The sequence below is a fragment of the Barbus barbus genome (assembly GCF_936440315.1).
Source record: "Barbus barbus genome assembly, chromosome: 18".
Classification (NCBI taxonomy): Eukaryota; Metazoa; Chordata; class Actinopteri; order Cypriniformes; family Cyprinidae; genus Barbus; species Barbus barbus.
The window spans coordinates 23,104,118-23,122,750 of NC_136746.1; the positions used below are offsets into that span (position 1 = coordinate 23,104,118).

The 18,633-nt window shown below is 40.6% G+C and overlaps 1 protein-coding gene across 1 annotated transcript in view; it reads right to left on the minus strand.

The window, feature by feature from the left end:
* The window catches only part of LOC306884202 (uncharacterized protein), a gene marked incomplete at its 5' end in the record, with an annotated part of 109,524 nt that overhangs the window by 82,005 nt on the left and 8,886 nt on the right, over positions 1–18,633 (minus strand). Inside the window, 27 exons of the mRNA XM_079439921.1 lie at positions 2,388–2,591; positions 2,697–2,798; positions 2,897–3,064; positions 3,152–3,310; positions 3,933–4,083; positions 4,425–4,592; positions 6,961–7,556; positions 7,806–7,956; positions 8,592–8,737; positions 8,830–8,953; positions 9,046–9,128; positions 9,207–9,300; positions 9,399–9,592; positions 10,332–10,466; positions 10,622–13,147; positions 13,401–13,559; positions 13,646–13,822; positions 14,040–14,141; positions 14,833–14,970; positions 15,118–15,282; positions 15,438–15,637; positions 16,424–16,520; positions 16,668–16,836; positions 16,973–17,085; positions 17,183–17,347; positions 17,548–17,685; positions 18,447–18,560. Coding sequence (XP_079296047.1) covers positions 2,388–2,591; positions 2,697–2,798; positions 2,897–3,064; positions 3,152–3,310; positions 3,933–4,083; positions 4,425–4,592; positions 6,961–7,556; positions 7,806–7,956; positions 8,592–8,737; positions 8,830–8,953; positions 9,046–9,128; positions 9,207–9,300; positions 9,399–9,592; positions 10,332–10,466; positions 10,622–13,147; positions 13,401–13,559; positions 13,646–13,822; positions 14,040–14,141; positions 14,833–14,970; positions 15,118–15,282; positions 15,438–15,637; positions 16,424–16,520; positions 16,668–16,836; positions 16,973–17,085; positions 17,183–17,347; positions 17,548–17,685; positions 18,447–18,560 — 6,738 coding nt within the window. The remainder of the gene's footprint in view (positions 1–2,387; positions 2,592–2,696; positions 2,799–2,896; positions 3,065–3,151; positions 3,311–3,932; positions 4,084–4,424; positions 4,593–6,960; positions 7,557–7,805; positions 7,957–8,591; positions 8,738–8,829; positions 8,954–9,045; positions 9,129–9,206; positions 9,301–9,398; positions 9,593–10,331; positions 10,467–10,621; positions 13,148–13,400; positions 13,560–13,645; positions 13,823–14,039; positions 14,142–14,832; positions 14,971–15,117; positions 15,283–15,437; positions 15,638–16,423; positions 16,521–16,667; positions 16,837–16,972; positions 17,086–17,182; positions 17,348–17,547; positions 17,686–18,446; positions 18,561–18,633) is intronic.

Below are 18,633 nucleotides of genomic sequence, written 5' to 3' on the forward strand. Positions count from 1 at the left end.
CATCTGTAAAGCATGGTGGAGGTGGTGTCATGGCATGGGCATGCATGGCTGCCTCTGGAACAGGCCCTCTCAACTTTACTGATGACTTAATGTATGATGGCAGTAGCAGAGTGAATTTGGAAGGGTACAAAACCATCTTGCCTACCAATATTCAAGAAAATGCCACCAGATTCATTGGGAAGTGCTTCATATTGCATCAGGACAATGACCCAAAACACCCTGATAGTTCAGTCAAGGAATTTATCAGAATCAGAATCAGAATGAGCTTTATTGGCCAAGTATGTTTACACATACAAGGAATTTGTTGTAGTGACAGAAGCTCCACAGTGCAACAGAAAGACAGCAACAGGACAGAACACAGATAATAAAAGAATAATATACAAATATACAATATATAATATAGACAACTATGTATGTACAGGTCAAGTATGTGCAAATTAGAAATTAGAAAACAAAAATAAAATAAGTGAGTGTGGTGAATATGTATTATAGTTGTGTGTTCCACGTTTATTGTTGAGTGTTCATGAGATGGATTGCCTGAAGGAAGAAACTGTTCCTGTGTCTGGGCGTTCTGGTGCTCAGAGCTCTGTAGCGTCGACCAGACGGTAACAGTTCAAAGAGGGAGTGTGCTGGATGTGAGGGGTCCAGAGTGATTTTACCAGCCCTTTTACTCACTCTGGATAAGTACAGTTCTTGGAGAGTGGGGTTGGGTTGTACCAATGATTCCGGACTACCCTCCGTAGTCTTCTGAGGTCAGATTTGGTAGTTGAGTTGAACCAGACAGTTATTAAAGTGCAGAGGATGGATTCAATGATGGCGGAGAAGAACTGTTTCAGCAGCTCTTGTGGCAGATTGAACTTCCTCAGCTGGCGAAGGAAGTACAACCTCTGCTGGGCCTTTCTGACAATGGAGTCTATGTGAATATCCCACTTCAGGCCCTGAGAGAGATGGTGGTGCCCAGGAATCTAAATGACTCCACTGCAGTCACAGTGCTGTTCATGATGGTGAGTGGGGGGAGAGCAGGGGGGTTTCTCCTGAAGTCCATGATCATCTCCACGGTTTTGAGCATATTAAGCTACAGGTTGTTAAGACTGCACCAGACAGCCAGCTCCTTAACCTCCTGTCTGTAAGCAGACTCGTCACCGTCCTGGATGAGGCCGATCAGTGTGGTGTCGTCTGCAAACTTCAGGAGCTTGAGAGAGGGGACTTTAGAGGTGCAGTCATTGGTGTAGAGGGAGAAGAGCAGTGGGGAGAGTACGCAGCCCTGAGGAGCTCCAGTGCTGAAGAAACGAGTGCCGGATGTGAATTTACCAAGCTTTACTAACTGCTGTCTGTCTGTCAGGAAGCTGTTGATCCACTGACAGACAGAGGTGGGGACGGAGAGCTGGGTTAGTTTATTCTGAAGGGTGTCCGTGATGATGGTGTTAAAAGCCATTTAGCCAGGTTTCCGTGAAACACAGAGCAGCAGAGTTAGAAAAATCCTTGTTTGTCCGGGATAACAGAAGGAGTTTGTCCGTTTTGTTGGGTAGAGAGCGGAGATTCGCCAGATGGATGCTAGGCAACGCTGTTCGAAATCCGCGCTGACGAAGTTTCCCCCGTCTGCGCCTCCTGTGTTTGACCAGAGCTACGGCTCCGCCAACTACAATGTCCAGCAAAACGTCCGAAAAATCTAAATCCGGTAAAAGAGTTTGTGGTGTGTTCTGCCAAATGTTCAACAGGTCATCCTTGGTAAAACTGATCGTATTTGAAAAACAAAAAACAGGAAAAACAAACAAAAACAGTAGAAACACTGGAGAGCAACGCACAATAGCTGCCATCAGTTGCGCCATCTTGTATTTTATAAGGGCAAAAAAATGTTTTAGATTGCCCAAGTCAATCTACAGATTTAAATCCAATTGAACATGAATTTCACCAGCTGAAGAGGAGAGTAAAGGCAGAAACTCCCCAAAACAAGCAACAATTGGAATTGGCTGCATTAAAGGCTGGGAAAAGTATTTCAAAGGATGAGACCAAGAGTCTGGTGATGTCTAAGGGTCACAGACTCACTGCTGTGATTGTGCGCAAGAGATCTGCAACTAAATAATAGCTTTTAATCTTTTATATCTGCCTTATGTTCAACTGTCCCAATACTTATGCTCACATCAATGAGTGGGATGGCCTCTAAAAGTGCTGTTCTTTTTATTTGGTAAAACATGTATGTGTTGAAACGGCTAATAATAAAATGTGACATTCTATAGTTTTGTCTCATATTCATCTTTTAATCATATTTGCAAATGTCTTGACTCTACAGGCAACAGAGCAATTTTGTTTTTACTGTTCCAATACTTATGGAGGGGACTGTATATTAAAATGTTATGCAAGCATGTCTGTCTGTCTGTTAATCATACCTGTAAATGCGCATCCAGTTCTGCGCGATCCTCTGAACTGATCATGTCTACTGAGGAGCGTATATTCTTCACAGATGATTGGTAGGTGTCAATCTTTTCTATCACATGAGCTTTAACTGTGAGGAGCTCCTGAAACACTTCAGTGCAATCGGAGAACAGTTCCTTCACCTGCTCCATTTTCTTCCTCAGGTTGGTTTCCATTACCTAAGACAGACAGTGTGTGTGTGTGCGCATTTAAAGTTAGGAATAATGAGCATTTAGAAAAGTCCAAAAAGTTAATAAACAGAAAAAAATAAGCTGCACGTTTACCTGTAACTCAAGAGGAGATTCTTTGCTCTGCAGTAGTTCCTGGATCTCTAGTAACTTCCTGTGGAAGTGTTCAAGGTTGTCCTCCTGGCACTGAATCTCATTCTAATAAACACACAAAAGACCCAATGGAATCAAAATGACAGTTCTGTGCCTGTGAACACTGTGGATCCTTTTAAGGCAGATTAATTTTTAAGACACACCTTCATGCTGTCAACCTCCGTTTCACTGCTGAAAGGGTGAGACTCTGAGAAGATAATGAGTTTAGTAGAAGTCCAGCTGTCCACTTCTCCACCCAGAACCAGCTGTTTCTCCCACAACTCCAGGCCCACACGCAGGTTATCCATGTAACTGTCTGTCTTCTCTGACACCTGCCAGAGAGACACACAGATTTGCTAAGAAACTAAAATGACTGATCAACATAAAATGCACGTGAACAGTGTTTTTCATATCCTCACATCCAGCCATGAGTCCACCAAAGCATCTGCCTCCATCTCAAATGGAGTTTCCGAGCAATCAGGAATTTTCTTTAGTTGGGACTGCAACTGTCTACACACAGATCTGAACTCCTCCATCTTGGGTCCGAGGCTATTAAGATCCTCCTTTATACCAACGACCTACAATATACAGACAGAAACATTATTAGAAATAGAAACATTTATGAGATAAAATAGGAAGAAAAAAAAAAGACTATGGTGGTGGTAGTCTAAGATCTAAGCTACTCTTACTAGATAGACTAGACATTTTTTAATCCTGCCTTTTAACATGAGAACTTATTACTACTTTTGGTACATACATGTAGACTACACAAATATAATAAATTAACAACAGTTTTATTCATCATAACTCTGCAAATAAATATACTGCATGGAGGATCTGACTAAATATAAAAATTTAATCAAAAATTAAAATTAATTAAGATTAATCGAACATTGTCACTGATTTGACAGAACAAAAATGGAAATAGAAGCCTCTTTGAGAGTAATAAATGTGAAGCCCTTTCTGTACATGCAGAGGAAGCGGATACAAAATTCAATTACAGGATGAATTTAAAATGAGACTGCTTCACACTGTGCTCTATTGTGCATCTGCGTCTGACTTGTAATATCTGAGTAATGACTGACCCCTGATGGTGAAAATCCAGTATAAAAAAACCTTTCTGTAAAGAAACCTGTTGGTAAATTACAATGAGCAATTATAACATTAGTATGTATTGTGATTAGTCTGAAGTTGACATACTTTTGCAAGGAGTCGCTGTAGATTGTCTTTGCCCATGTATGAAGCCTGCTCATTGATTGTTTGCTCCGCCCTCTGGAGAGTGTTGCCCAGGTAACTGCGACAGTTCTGAAATTTCTTCAGGAGTTCCTTAAGAACAGTGCACTGCTCTTGTCTGTCAAACATACACATACACAGAATAACACTCTGGGTTTCTGTCAATCATACTTGAATTTCCTTCTGAATGTGGGTAACCAAACAGTTTCTGGTCCCCATCGACTTTCATAGTGTTTTTTTCGATACTATGGAAGTCATTTGGGTCCAGCAACTGTTTGGTTAGCCACATTCTTCAAAACACCTTTGCATTCAGCAGAAGAAAGAAATCAGTACAGGTTTGGAACAACTTGAGGGTGAATAAATGAGGACAGATTTTTCATTTTGGGGGAATGAACCCTTTACGAAAGAAAAATAGGTGAATTAAATCAAAGTAAATATCAACTTAGGGCTAGAAACCACCTGTCAGATACAGCTCTTTCAGTCTCTTCCCAAAGGAAGTCAAGCTCTTCATTTGCTGGTTGAGGGTGCTCTTTTTGTGGAGAGACTTCAGACAGAGCCTTCTTGATGCTTTGGTATTCAGGGCGAAGAGAATTCAGTTGCGATTCCAGATCGGACAGTGCTCGCATCCTTAACATAGATGCAAACACAGTGTTAAACACAGAGTGAAGGAGAACACACAGACATAGCATACCATTTTTTTGGAGCTTGACATTGGCAGTTACTGTACAGGTGCATCTCAATAAATTAGAATGTCGTGGAAAAGTTAATTTATTTCAGTAATTTAACTCAAATTGTGAAACTTGTGTATTAAATAAATTCAATGCACACAGACTGAAGTAGTTTAAGTCTTTGGTTCTTTTAATTGTGATGATTTAGGCTCACATTTAACAAAAACCCACCAATTCAATATCTCAACAAATTAGAATACTTCATAAGACCAATAAAAAAAAAAAACATTTTTTAGTGAATTGTTGGCCTTCTGGAAAGTATGTTCATTTACTGTATATGTACTCAATACTTAGTAGGGGCTCCTTTTGCTTTAATTACTGCCTCAATTCGGCGTGGCATGGAGTTGATCAGTTTGTGGCACTGCTGAGGTGGTATGGAAGTCCAGGTTGCTTTGATAGCGGCCTTCAGGTCATCTGCATTGTTGGGACTGGTGTCTCTCATCTTCCTCTTGACAATACCCCATAGATTCTCTATGGGGTTCAGGTCAGGCGAGTTCAAGCCAAACAAGCACAGTAACACCATGGTCATTGAACCAGCTTTTGGTACCTTTGGCAGTGTGGGCAGGTGCCAAGTCCTGCTGGAAAATGAAATCAGTATCTCCATAAAGCTTGTCAGCAGAAGGAAGTAGAGCCCTGTGCGGGACTGTTTTCTTAAACCGCCCGCTCCCGCAACCTGCGAGTTCCACTCCCGCCCGCACCCTCAATGTTTGTGTCCACTCCCGCCCGCTCCCGCGAACAATGTCAACAAAGCCTTTCCCGGCAAGAAAGTCAAATGGTCTGATATCTTTACAGCAAAGTGCAACACATTTTTCTGTAGTTTCTTGCTTAACGTGAGCAGGAAGTGCTGTATTGGGGAATGAGAGCTTGCTTTGACCAGAGAGAACTGTGCAGGTATGTCGCCTCAGGGCAGAGGTGCCAGGTTTATGTCTGTTATAAACGAACACTTTTGCACATTTATCGCAACTAACGAAATTTAATTCTTTCCCATTTTTTTCCGTGACAATTGAATTTTTTTTCCAGATGTCTGACTTGCCTTGCTTTGCTTTTGTCATGTAAACATGCCCGCCCGCAGAAAAGGTAAAACCACACGCTCCCGCAAGATTAGCATCGGGTCCTGCGGGAGCCCAAACCCAATGCAGCCCTCTAGAAGGAAGCATGAAGTGCTTTAAAATGTCCTGGTAGATGGCTGCGTTGACTGTGAACTTCAGAAAACACAGTGGACCAACACCAGCAGATGACATGATGGCACCACAAATCATCACTGACTGTGGAAACGTCACACTGGACTTCAAGCAACATGGATTCAGTGCCTCTCCACTCTTCCGCCAGACTCTGGGACCTTGATTTCCAAATGAAATGCAAAATTTACTTTCATTTGAAAAGAGGACTTTGGACCAATGAGCAACAGTCCAGTTCTTTTTCTCTACAGCCCAGGTAAGACTCTTCTGAAGTTGTCTCTATTTCAGAAGTGGCTTGGTAGCCCTTTACCCGAAGACGTCCGAGCGTGGTGACTCTTGATGCACTGACTCCAGCTTCAGTCCACTCCTTGTGAAGCTCTCACAAGTGTTTGAGTCAGCTTTGCTTGACAGTATTCTCAAGCTTGCAGTCATCCCTGTTGCTTGTGCACCTTTTCCTACCCAAATTCTTCCTTCCAGTCAACTTGGGATTTAATATGCTTTGATACAGCACTCTGTAAACAGCTACACCTTTTAGTAATGACCCTCTGTGACTTACCCTCTTTGTGGAGGGCGTCAATGTTCGTCTTCTGGATCATTGCCAAGTCAGCAGTCTTCTCCATTATTGTGGTTTCAAAGAACAAGAGATACCCGGAATTTATACTGTAGTAATGGTCATTAATTGAAACTCAAATGTAAATATTCTAATATTTTGAGATACTGATTTTTGACTTTCATCAGCTGTAAGCTCTAATCATCAAAATTAAAACAAAAAACCACTCGAAATTAAAACGAAATGTTTTACTTTACATGCAATGAATCTAAAATATATGAAAGTTTCACTTTTTGAAATAACATACAAGAAAAAAATAACTTTTCCACGACCTTCTAATTTACTGAGATGCACCTGTAAGTCAACTTTTGTTGTATAGAAAAAACAATCTTGGATATTCTATAAATTAATTATATCATATGTTGATTAGTCAATCAAATTAATCTTAATTAACTTAAATTGAAATTAAGCCCAAATAAAGACATTTCTAAGTCTAAAGCATCTGTATCATGAGATCTATAGGGAACAAAGATCATTACCGATGTTGCACAGCTGGCATAGTGGGATCCTTTAGACCCTGTTTTTCTGCTGCCGCCAGCACCTTCCTTAACTCTGCCTGGATAGTCTTCCTCCTCAGGCCGAGGCTCTGGTTCTGCTGTTCATTCTGGAGCTCATTCTGTCGAATCATCAGTCGATCGTCTGCCTCTTCCACCCTGTGAACCAGTACCCCCACCATGTCCAGACAGGAAACAGGGCTCCCGTCCTGGGTCACTTCGAGCTGTGCTCCTCCCAAGAGCTGGTCCAGCTGTGGAGCCTTATCCTTGAGGCTGCTGACTCCCTTTCTGATTAGTGCTAGCTTGGATCTGCTGTCCTGCAGTACAACAGCATCATTGCTGGGGGCACTTTGCACAGAAGAGACATCGAGCTCCACGGTGCGCAGGGACATGAGGAAGCGGTCGAGGGCACGGGCAGCGGCGTCGCTCTTGCGCACCTGTTGCCTGAGTTGGTCCAGGCTGGATCTGTGGTTCAGAACCACCTGGGTCAGCGGTGATCGGTCACGCAGGTCTAGATGACTGGGCTCAGAGTCGAATCGAGACAGACGATCCATCTCTGTCTGGATACTTTCATCTAAGTCCTGAAAATAAGGGAGAGAGGTAGATATTTAGATAAAAAATGGAATGAAGGCAAAGAGCTAAGTTTAACATGAAGAGAAATTACCACTGAATGCAGTACATCAAACATTCTTGTCTCTCAGTTATTATATTATATTATATTACATTATTATATTATATTAACAAAATAAAATAAAATGGCATTTGTGTCTCCATTCTGAATGTTAACTATGAATATGTTTTTTTAGTTAATACAAATAAATATCTCTCACCTTCACATCTCTCAAAATTGCAGGGTTAGCTAGTGTATATCCCTTAATGTCTTTGGGTTCTTTGATGAAATTGTGCATCCTTTCAGAAATCTCAGAGATCTTCAGCTTAATAGAGTCCATGAGCTCAAGTGCTGCTCCCAGTGAATCCACCCTGACAGAATGCATAGACTTATTTAACAACACAAGAAAGAAACTCTCACACACACACACACACACACACACATGTTGGTTTTTGTGGTTTATGGGGACTCTCCATAGGCGTAACGGTTTTTATACTGAACAAACTGTGTGTGCTATTGCCCTACACCAACCCTACACCTAAACTTAGCCCTCACAGGAGACTTGACACAGAATACAATTTTGTATGTTTTTTAAGCCTTTTGAATAACGGGGACATTATTGCAGTGTCCTCATAAACCACCTTCATATTGTAATACCTCTGTCATACCCATGTCATTATACAAATTTGTGTCCTCATAAACCACATAAACATGCACACACACACACACACACACACACATATACACACACACACACACACACATACACAAATACACACACAAACACACAAACACACACACACACACACACACACAGTCTTGCTACAGGATATTTTCTCAGGATTTGAGCAGATCATATGATTATTTGGGTGGCACAGGGTGAAAGTGAATAATAGCAATAGTAATATGCTTTTATCTGAATATTAATATCAGGTAGTTTTAAATACACATTAAAGCTTATACTGCTCTGAAAGTCAGTGTAATATCATGTCTGACATGGTCATACCTGCCCTGTAACTGGGACCTCTGCTCTCTCCACCTGACAGTGAGCTCCATACGGTCCTGCTCAAAAGCTCGTTCGTTGTACTGAACACATTGCATACACAGCGCTTCATACTCCTTCCACAGAGACTCTGTCTCGTCCCACAGAGACTTAAACACAGCCAAAAAAAAATTAATTTTAAATTGTCATTTGAAAATGCATAATAATATCAAATGGCTAACTTTAAAACACTGTGCATTACCTTTAACTCTCTCAGTCGTTTCTGCAGGTCTGTGGGAGTGACTGATTCTGAGGTACGATCTCCAAGCATGCACTGCTCATTTCTGTTTAGCTGAGCCTGTAATGCAAATCTGGAGCTGCGGTACCTGAGCAGTCCAAGAAAAAGATGTAAACCATACGATTTTGAAAGAATATCACATACAATCTTATACAGAAATTCCTCTTTTTATATCCATACCTGTCCTCTTCTGTGCTTGTTTGTTTCACTATCTCTCTCTTCTCCACAGTTCTCGGTCGCTGGGGGCTAACTGGTGTAATAGCCTAAAAGAAAATGTACCAAAGATTTTTAGATAAAATAATACAAACATAAGTTCTATAAAAATGATCATATATTTGTACCTCTGAAACAATAACCTCTTTGGGTTTCTCAGGTGGTGGTGGGACTGTTGGTGCTTTTTGATTGGGTGGTTCTTTTGTTTGCGCTGTTTGTAAACTATTAGACATTGAAAATAAATTACTTGAATTTATAAATGGTTTTATTAAATGGTTAAAATTAAGTGATATGAGAGAGGCTCTTCCTCTTTCTGTTACCTAGTGTCTGAAGGAGGTGTATCTGTGTCTCCACTGAACTGCCGCTGGATGGCAGCAAGCCGTCTCTCACATTCTCTGAGTTGGGCTTGTGCGAGCCTGTGTGCGTCCTCAGGGCTCAGGGTATCACACAACTCCTTCAGAGCTTCTAGCTGCTGTCCTGCCTCTGCTAGACTGCCCTCTGCAGACAAACAAGCCTGCAGGAAGAGAGAAAGAAAAAAACTAAACCTGCAGATATGTTTTTTTCTTTTTGTTATTTTACTCATATTTTAATCTTATCATTTATCGTTTTATTTACTGTTACTATTTAATGCTACTGTAATTTATTTACTTTGCACTGTTGTTTTACTTTGCAGTATTTTTCATTTTCATTTGCAACATGCAAAATAAAAATAAAGTTGTGTAAAGTCATGTGCCAAGCAAGTGATGGGGTTAAGAAGAAAGACTAGAGCAAGAAATTAAGGGATTAATGGAGCCCAAAAGCAAATGTTTAATTTAGAAAACAGAGGAAGAAATAAAATATAGCTAAGAGAAATTCATTCCCACACCCATTTGTTCACATGTCTGTTCATGCTCCGTGGTCAGGGTAGCTGTAACTTCTTTTGAATTCTGATATTGATTCAGGCCTATGGTTGAGTTTTTCCTTCTTAAAGTGTATCTCACATGTCTCAGACATACGGTTAAAATGCAGGCGGGTTAACTCAAATCTGAGTTGCTTCAAAAATTCTGATATTTGCACTCGAACATCCTAAATATATTAATAAAAAATAAAAAAACACAATAGCAAGCACACAACCTCTTAATATTTGTAACTTCACATACAATCAGTTTAATACAGTGTAGAGCATTTCAGTTAGTATCAAAAATAAAAATGGTTAACATTAAAGTCACACTGCAGATATAGACAAACTAGCACTAATATTACTATACCAATACCTTCCACTGTGTTCTAACAGATTGTGTGAAAAACTCCATGTCTCTAAGTTCAGATGGGGTGCAGAAAGCTTCCATCCCTTCTGCAGCCCTCAAGAACTCTTCAAGAAGTTCAGGGTCAAGAGTCCGAAGCGTCTCCTAAAAAAAAAAAAAAACCCAACACAGACACTTGGGAAAATTAACCATAATCTCTTATAATACATTCAGACACAACAATATAGTTTAATGATATTGGGATCTGTTGCAAAGAGCCAAAAAACAAGCAAACTAACTCATGTCTAAAAAGGACAAACCTCCTTAACTGATGCCTGTTCGTCCGTCATTCTCTTGTCCTTGAATACATTGATAGCTTCTATAATGTGTTCTTGAAGACAGTGCTTGGCTTCCTCAAATCTATCCCTAACCAGGGCCTGTGCCTTTATATAAGCCTCAGTGTAGGCTTGAGGGGGAGCCTGGGCAAGTGCTGGCTGCTTAACCCGAGGAGCTGACTGCTGTTGGGGTGGTTCCTGTATTGGTAACTGTGGGTTTGTCAGATCTTGGGACTGAAGCTCTGCCTGGGCAACTTGGCTTTGTATGAGGGTTGCAGATGGGGCCTCTGTCTTGGATGAACTCCACTTTTGCTGACTTTGCTGAGGCTGTTGTTGACTCTGAGGTCTTATGGGAGCTTGTGCAGGTGGTTGATTCCATGGAGCTACTGGCTGGGGAGCACCATGGAACATAGTCTGGGAAGAAACTTTAAACTGATTTTCTGGCCGGACTGGACTCCACTGACATTGAGGGATTGCTGGCCTTGGTAGAGCTTGATATTGGGACTGAGGATGTGGTTCCTTGGGCCCTTGGGTTTCAGGCCTTGGGTATACTGGACTGACAGGCCTCCATTGCTGAGAGGGAACTATATGCTGAGCTGGACCTTGGGGTCTTATCAGTGATTGACCCCAAGGTGATTCAGGTCTAGCAGAGGGCCACTGCTGAGGCTGTGATTGTGGCTGGATTTTAGGGTAACCTGCCATTTGAGGTTGAGGTTGGACTATCTGACCTGGAATTTGGACAGTGGGGTACGTCTGGGTCACTGGTCTTATTGGTGACCACTGCTGAGGTTGAGTTGGAGAGATACTTTGAGGTTGGGAATGAGTTTGGAAATGGGCCAGAGGCTGCATCTGGGCAGCAACAGAAATTGGTCCTTGCACTCTGGGGTACGTTTGGGTGAGATCACCTGGTTGACCCCACTGGGGTTGCCCCTGAAGTTGAATCATACGTGGTGCACTTCCCTGTGCTTTGACCGGAGTTTGGTTTTGAGATTGAATAGATATCTGGGGTCGAGGCATAGAGATGATTCTGGGTTGTATGGGGGATGCACCTTTGGGTTGAGGGGAAATTACAGTCAGATTACACATTGTGGGTTGCTGGGACTGATGTCTCTGCATTGTTATTTGTGGTTGAATGGGAGATGTTGGGTACTGTTGGACTGGCATTTGGGGCATTGTTTGGGCCACTGGATATCTTTGTGGTCGTGGCACTGCAGGATGAGGCTGAGCAATAGTCTGATGAGGCTGCCATTGGGCCATAACCTGTGGTTGCATGGGAGACATGGATTGAGATTGTACCTGTTTAGGGATCATCACTTGAGGTTGCTGTGGTGTTTGAGGTTGCTTTTGTTGCTTAATGGGTGCAGTAGCTTGTGTTTGTTGTGTAGTTGTTTGATCTTGAGTTGATAAAAAGGGCTGAGGTTGGGGAAATACCTGTTGATGAATCGGAACAGTCACTGGCTGTTGGTGTTGTTTTTGAGTCACTGGTTGTGCTGGAACTTCTGGCACAGCTTGAGGTAGGTTTTGTGTTTTTACAAGAGGTTTCTCTTGTGCAACAGACTGAGCTGGCTTCAGGTGTTTCTCATCACTCTCAACAATGTTTTTTGATTGTGCTGTGCCTTGAGCAGCTCCCTGTGCTTCAGGTGAGCTAATAGCTACTATATACTGTGGTGGTGCTTGAGAACTTATTTGACATTTGTCCTTAGGCTCTGACTGAGATTGTGGGACCAACTGTGGCATTGTTGTTTGGTTAACATTTTCCAGTTGACTCCTCTGTTGAAGCCAAGGTCTGTTCTGCAGATGCGCCTGGGACTTCTTTACTTTCCTCTGCTGCTTTGGAGCATGCTGTGTTTGTGTTTCTAGATGGCCCTGAAACTGTGACTGGATTGATACTTGTGGTTGAACCTCCTGCTGTTTTGCAAGCTGAGTTTTCTCTTGTTGATGAATATACACATGCGGTTGTGTTGCTAATTGTTGTTTATTATGTACTTGTGACTCTGCTTGTTGTAGGTTCTGTGAGGGTTGGCTAGCTACTGGACCTTTTTCTGTCTGTTGTTGTGTCACAGACTGTGGTAAAGATTGCTGGCTTTCTACATGATGCTCTATGTCGATTTTTGTTTGAGCACGGACAACTTTCTCTGACTTAACTTCAATGGACTGAGAGGCTTTCACTTGCACAGAGGGATGAATTTGTGGTTGTGGACTACTTTTCTCCTCTTCATACGCTTGCACAACAATCATTGGCACAGGCTGACTACATTGCCGGGTCTTGAGGTCAACTGCTTGAGAAGATACCTCTGAGAGTATTTGAGACTGTTTTGGGACTTTGGCCCTGACTGCAGGCTGAGGTTCTGTTTGGCCAGGGGCTCCTGATGGAGAGACAGGCTGGAAAGAGGGTTTTTGGGACTCTTCCTCTGTTTCCTGATATTGGACAAAGATCTTGGAAGGGGGCTGGTCTCTAACAGGGCTTCGGTCTCTACAAGCCCCCAAAGAGCTAAGCATCCCAACGGCCTCCTGTTGAGATTTAGCAAAATTTCTAAATCATAATGCATTTGCATACAATTCTGAAACAAGGTTACCTAGGCTCCTAGACATTGTAGGAAAATAACAGAAAACATAATTTATGGCATAACTGATAATGACCGAAAGAGCTGGTTCAGGTTTATAGATTATCTTTTTTGAATTAATTAATTTCAAATAATTTTATAAATGCAATCATGCTGACAGCATTCTGAGGTGTCGTAAATCTAAAAAGCAGAGGACAGACCTGTGACTTTTCAACAGCAGTGCGGACTCTGTCCTGCATGGTGGATGCGATGAGATACTGCAGTGGTGAAGTCTTTTGATTAGTCATGACCATCATCTGCAGATCCTGCTCCTCCATAACAACCTGACCCTCTAACTGTAAACCCCTTGATATCAACAGCTACAGGAAAAGAGAGAACAAGTAATTTACACCAAATCACTTAAGGAAGGAGATGTATGACTATTTTGTGGTGCTTGTATACTCACCCGTGCTCTGGGATCTTGTCCTCTCTTCTGCCTGTACGTTTCCTCCTTTAGTAGCTGATACAGCTCTCTGGCTTCCATCTCCCAGTGTAACAGTTCAGCTAGACGCCCGTCCAACCCACTCACACTCACGCGCAGCTCATCACACACCTGTTCAGCCTCACAAAGTGTTTGCAGGACCTAGATATACACACACACACACAAACAAAACACAGAAAGAAAATACAGAAATGCATACAGACATCAGTAAAGATTTGTGTTAGATAAACATTTAAAAATGTTATATTTTGCTAATATGATACACTAATATGATCACTAATTTGATTGTATACATGAAGGCAAGAAAAGTAAGCACAAGAAGACCTAAAAGGCCAAACAAAGCAATGTGGTTGCTTACTTCAGGAATGGCTTGTTGAAGTTTGCTCAGGGTTTCTGGAGAGCAGTCAAGAGACGGCGAGAGGGCTTCTAGATCCACATCCTTTATTTTCTTCATCATAAGCTGTGAGAAAAAACTATTTTAAGCTAAATCCTACTTAGTCTATTCCTTAATTTAGAAAACAAAAAACAAAGCAACAACATCACAAATATCTATAATAAAAATCAGGGAATATAATTAATTATAATTTGTTTTTATTTGTCACATACACAATTATACAGAGTATAACCAGCAGTGAAATGTGTGCTCTGCATTTAACCCATCCAAGTGTACACACAGTAGTGAACATACACCCGGAGCAGTGGGCAGCCAACGCTGCGGCGCCCGGGGAGCAGTTGGGGGTTCGGTGCCTTGCTCAAGGGTCTCACCTCAGTCGTGGTATTGAGGGTGGAGAGAGTGTTGGTTATTCACTCCCCCACCTACAATCCCTGCCGGACCTGAGATTCGAACCCACAACCTTCGGGTTACAAGTCCAACTCTCTATCCATTAGGCCACGACTAGAAACCCCCGGTCTTGGTTCACATGAGGTTTGGAAAAAAGGGGAATGGGATGAGGGCTTCAGGGGAAGAGCTCAAATTAGATTGAGTTCACAAAGTGTGGCCCACCCCATTACAACCCATTTAGTACATGCCGCACCTCAAACACCAAAGCAAGCCCCCCAACCCCCACCCCCAGATATGAAGTATATATTGTGTGTTTTTATGCATGTGGGAGTGTGTGCGCAAGTGTACAGTATATGCACACACTCTATACCTGTAGTCTCTTTGTATAAGTACGTAGGGATCCAGAAACGACCTCCACAGGTTCTTTCAGTAACTGAGTGGCCTCCCTAATCAGAGACTGAACTGTCTGAGGACTGGATGGGCCAGCACTGGGCTCCTCAGCAAAAGACTGAAATATACAACTTGCCTCAAAATACTACAAAAGGCACACCAATGTATTGGTCCTATTCAAGATAAGCACACATTTTTTAGTACTTTATTTCATGATTAAGGTTGCACATAGAGTATTCAAATTTGAACATGATGGGTAACTTACAAACTGGGCTGTTTTGGCAAAGTCAGCCCAGAGCAGATTTATCTTGCAAAGTTCATCTGAAATAGCACGGCTTGTCTGTGGGTCTGTGACCTCTGTCAAGTAGTTGGCCACCTCATTCAGGTGAGCTTGGCGGGAATTCCACTCTGACATAACTGATAATGTCACCTAGGAAATCAATGGGAGAGGCATGTTTACATACCAAAACCCCCCCCAAAAAAACCATCAACAGCCTTAAAAGTATTTGAGCTTTGTCTACCCAGTACATGGATTGAGAGCAACAAAGTCAATTAAAAGTTCTCTTTATGCACGCATTTGTTCACCTCTGTACTCTGTCCGTGTCGCTGGGCATGTGGACCCTGCTCCAGCCATGCTCGCATTGAGGTGTAGATATCACTGTAAGAGTCCCATGCTGCCAACACACGTCCCATAGTTCCCCTCACCATCCTTACACCCTCCAGAGTCGCTATCACATCTGTTTCCAGATCAGCCACCTGACGATTTACCTGAGTCGAGTCTCCAGCTGAATCAGACATCAGAATGTCAATAATAACAATTTTCACAAAAAAGTGCATAGGATGTACAGTTTTACAGTTCTTCCTTCAGTTTTTGGTAACACTTTAGAATAATGGTCTGTTGTTAACAAGTAACTATGCAGGAAGTAATAGGTAGTACTACATTAACACTTAACTTAATACTATTATCAGAATCAGAATCACAATGAGCTTTATTGGCCAAGTATGTTATCTAATAGAGAAGCAAGATTAACTAAGCAGTAGCAAATTTAGGACAAAGGTAGTTCCTTATTAGATATGTGATAATTATTAAATAAAAATATCCTCATGGAGAACTACTTGCGAACTATGACCAATTAATAAAGAATAACCAATTAATTACTAATCACAACAGTAACGTCTTAAAACTGAACAACTGGGTTCCTTGTGGAAACTAATTTAGGAATATGATATTTCCCAAATAAGTCGGCTACAGGTTGAAATTGTGACTACTACTTTTACCAAAGGATGGATGTTCTCTGTTTATTAGATATGTGATAATTATCACATATCTAATAAGGAACTATTTTTGTCCTAAATTTGCTACTGCTTACTGCTTAGTTAATCTTGCTTCTCTATTAGATAATAGTATTAAGTTAAGTGTTAATGTAGTACTGCCTATTACTTCATGCATAGTTACTTGTTAACAATGGATCATTATTCTAAAGTGTTACCCAGTTTTTTATTTTATTTCATACTTTTTTATTATTTTTATGGTCATTTAAGAGCATGCATACACAGTTCCTTTGTATTACCCAAGGCAGCCTTGCTGGTGTATTTGTTGGCGATTAGTTTGAGTCTATGGAGGGCTCCATCCAGCAAAGAAGTCAGTTCCTGTTTATTCACAGTCTCCTAAAAACATTCATTGTGATCAAAGTATAAGGCATCCATAATTTCAGAGTTTAATATTTCATTTTAATTGCCAAGCAATGCCCAGCAGCAAATATATTTTTTTAAAATTCTGTCACTTTATTTGACTTCATTAAAATTCTCACTCACATTCCAGTCCTGCATTAGCACACGAACAGCCTCCTGGGAAATGTAGGCTCTTTTCCAAGATCGCAGTTTAATGTTCAGTTGATTCAGCAGGTCTAACACAGTGTGTCTGTGCTCACGGTACTCCAGCTTAATACCATGATATTTAGCTGTTACACGGACACTGGTGAACCTGGAAAATGGACACATACACAAAAATATGAAATAGTTTAATGCATTTCATGAAACAAGAACAGCAATACTGCAATTAAAAGTGATGCTGTTTCATTTGCCATATGACTCCTGTCTGATTAAGCAATCAAACTCACCTTCTCTTCATCTCTTCCATCTTGTCTGCTGGCACCAGAGCCTCTCCAAACTCATTTGTGTTTTGAAACATATTAAACCTCTTGATATGATGTGGCATCTCCTCCAAACACACCTGCAGATAAACAAGACAGGCAGAAATATGACATTACTTACATTTTCATGACTGAACAGCTCTATAGCCATCATAAAAGGAAGGAAGTTAGTCAAACCTTTAGTAGCTCAAGTTTCTCCCGCGCCTCCTCTGCGGCTCGGGTGTGATCTATTGGCTCACCCTCTTCAGCAGATAAAACCTCTTCAATACGCAATAACCAGCGGCCTACAGTGTCCAGTGGGGATGGAAGGCTCAGGTCCAGCTCTGTTTTATACTCGCGTAGCTACACATAGACATAAATTAGCATAAGACTTCTACTGTAAGAATTTCTATACACTTTCTATTTAGATGACGTCCATTCAAACATGTTATTTTTCTGTTTTTCTATTGTGTCTGATGAATCTCAACATACAGTCGAATACTCAAAACCCATCAAATATCAAACAAGTAACACAACAGAGAAAGTTTCTGTGATGCAGTGACCTTCTCAGCGAGAGCATCCCAGGCTCGTCTAAGAGCATTCTGCTCAGCACTGAGATGAGGAGTCCTCTTCATCGCTGTTAGTAACGGCATTACAGGCCGCCGCTGCTCGTTAAAGGATACAATGAAGGTGTGGAAGACCTGAAACACAAGTAAATAAAACATTAATGCAAAAAATCTGCAAATGTATTCATTTTATTGCCAGGATATTATTACTCAGTATCTCAACACAGTCAATAGATTAAAATTAGTGCTGTCAAACAATTAATCGCATCCAAAATAAAAGTTTTTGTTTACATAATATATGTTTGTGTACTGTGTATATTTATAATGTATACATAAATATACACACATGCATGTATATATTTAAGAAAAATATGTTATATTTGAATATTAAATATATTTATATATATATATATATATATATAATATAAATTATATAAATTATATTAATTATATATATATATATATATATATATATATATATATATATATATATATATAAAATGTAAATACATGTACATATTTTCAAAATATATATTGTATGAGTGTGTATTTATATATACATAATAAATATACACAGTACACACATATATTACGTAAACAAAAACTTTTATTTTGGATGCGATTAATCGTTTGACAGCACTAATTCAAAAATAAAATATATATTATAAAATATATATATTATACAAATAAAATATATATTATAAAATATAAAATAATATTTCACATAATTTGCTGATAAATCAATCAATTAAGCAATCAAAAAATCTATAAATAATGTTCTTAGCTCAAATTCAATAATGTATTTCCCAGAATAACTTGTGCATCTTGTTTCATTCTGCAGTATGGACTGTATTCATTCAAATAAGACTATATCAATATAAGAATTCAGGTCTTACTTGGTATCTCTCAGCATAGCTCTCTCCTTCAGTGGAGTCCCACCCCTCTATCAGCTCTTGATAGGCCTGATCCAACCAGCAAGTGACCTCCTGAGCCTTCTGATTGGCTGAGGTCTGGACAGACAGGAACAAAAAAACAAAGATCAAAAACAACAACAAATTTTTTTTGGCTGCATTTGAAATCGCA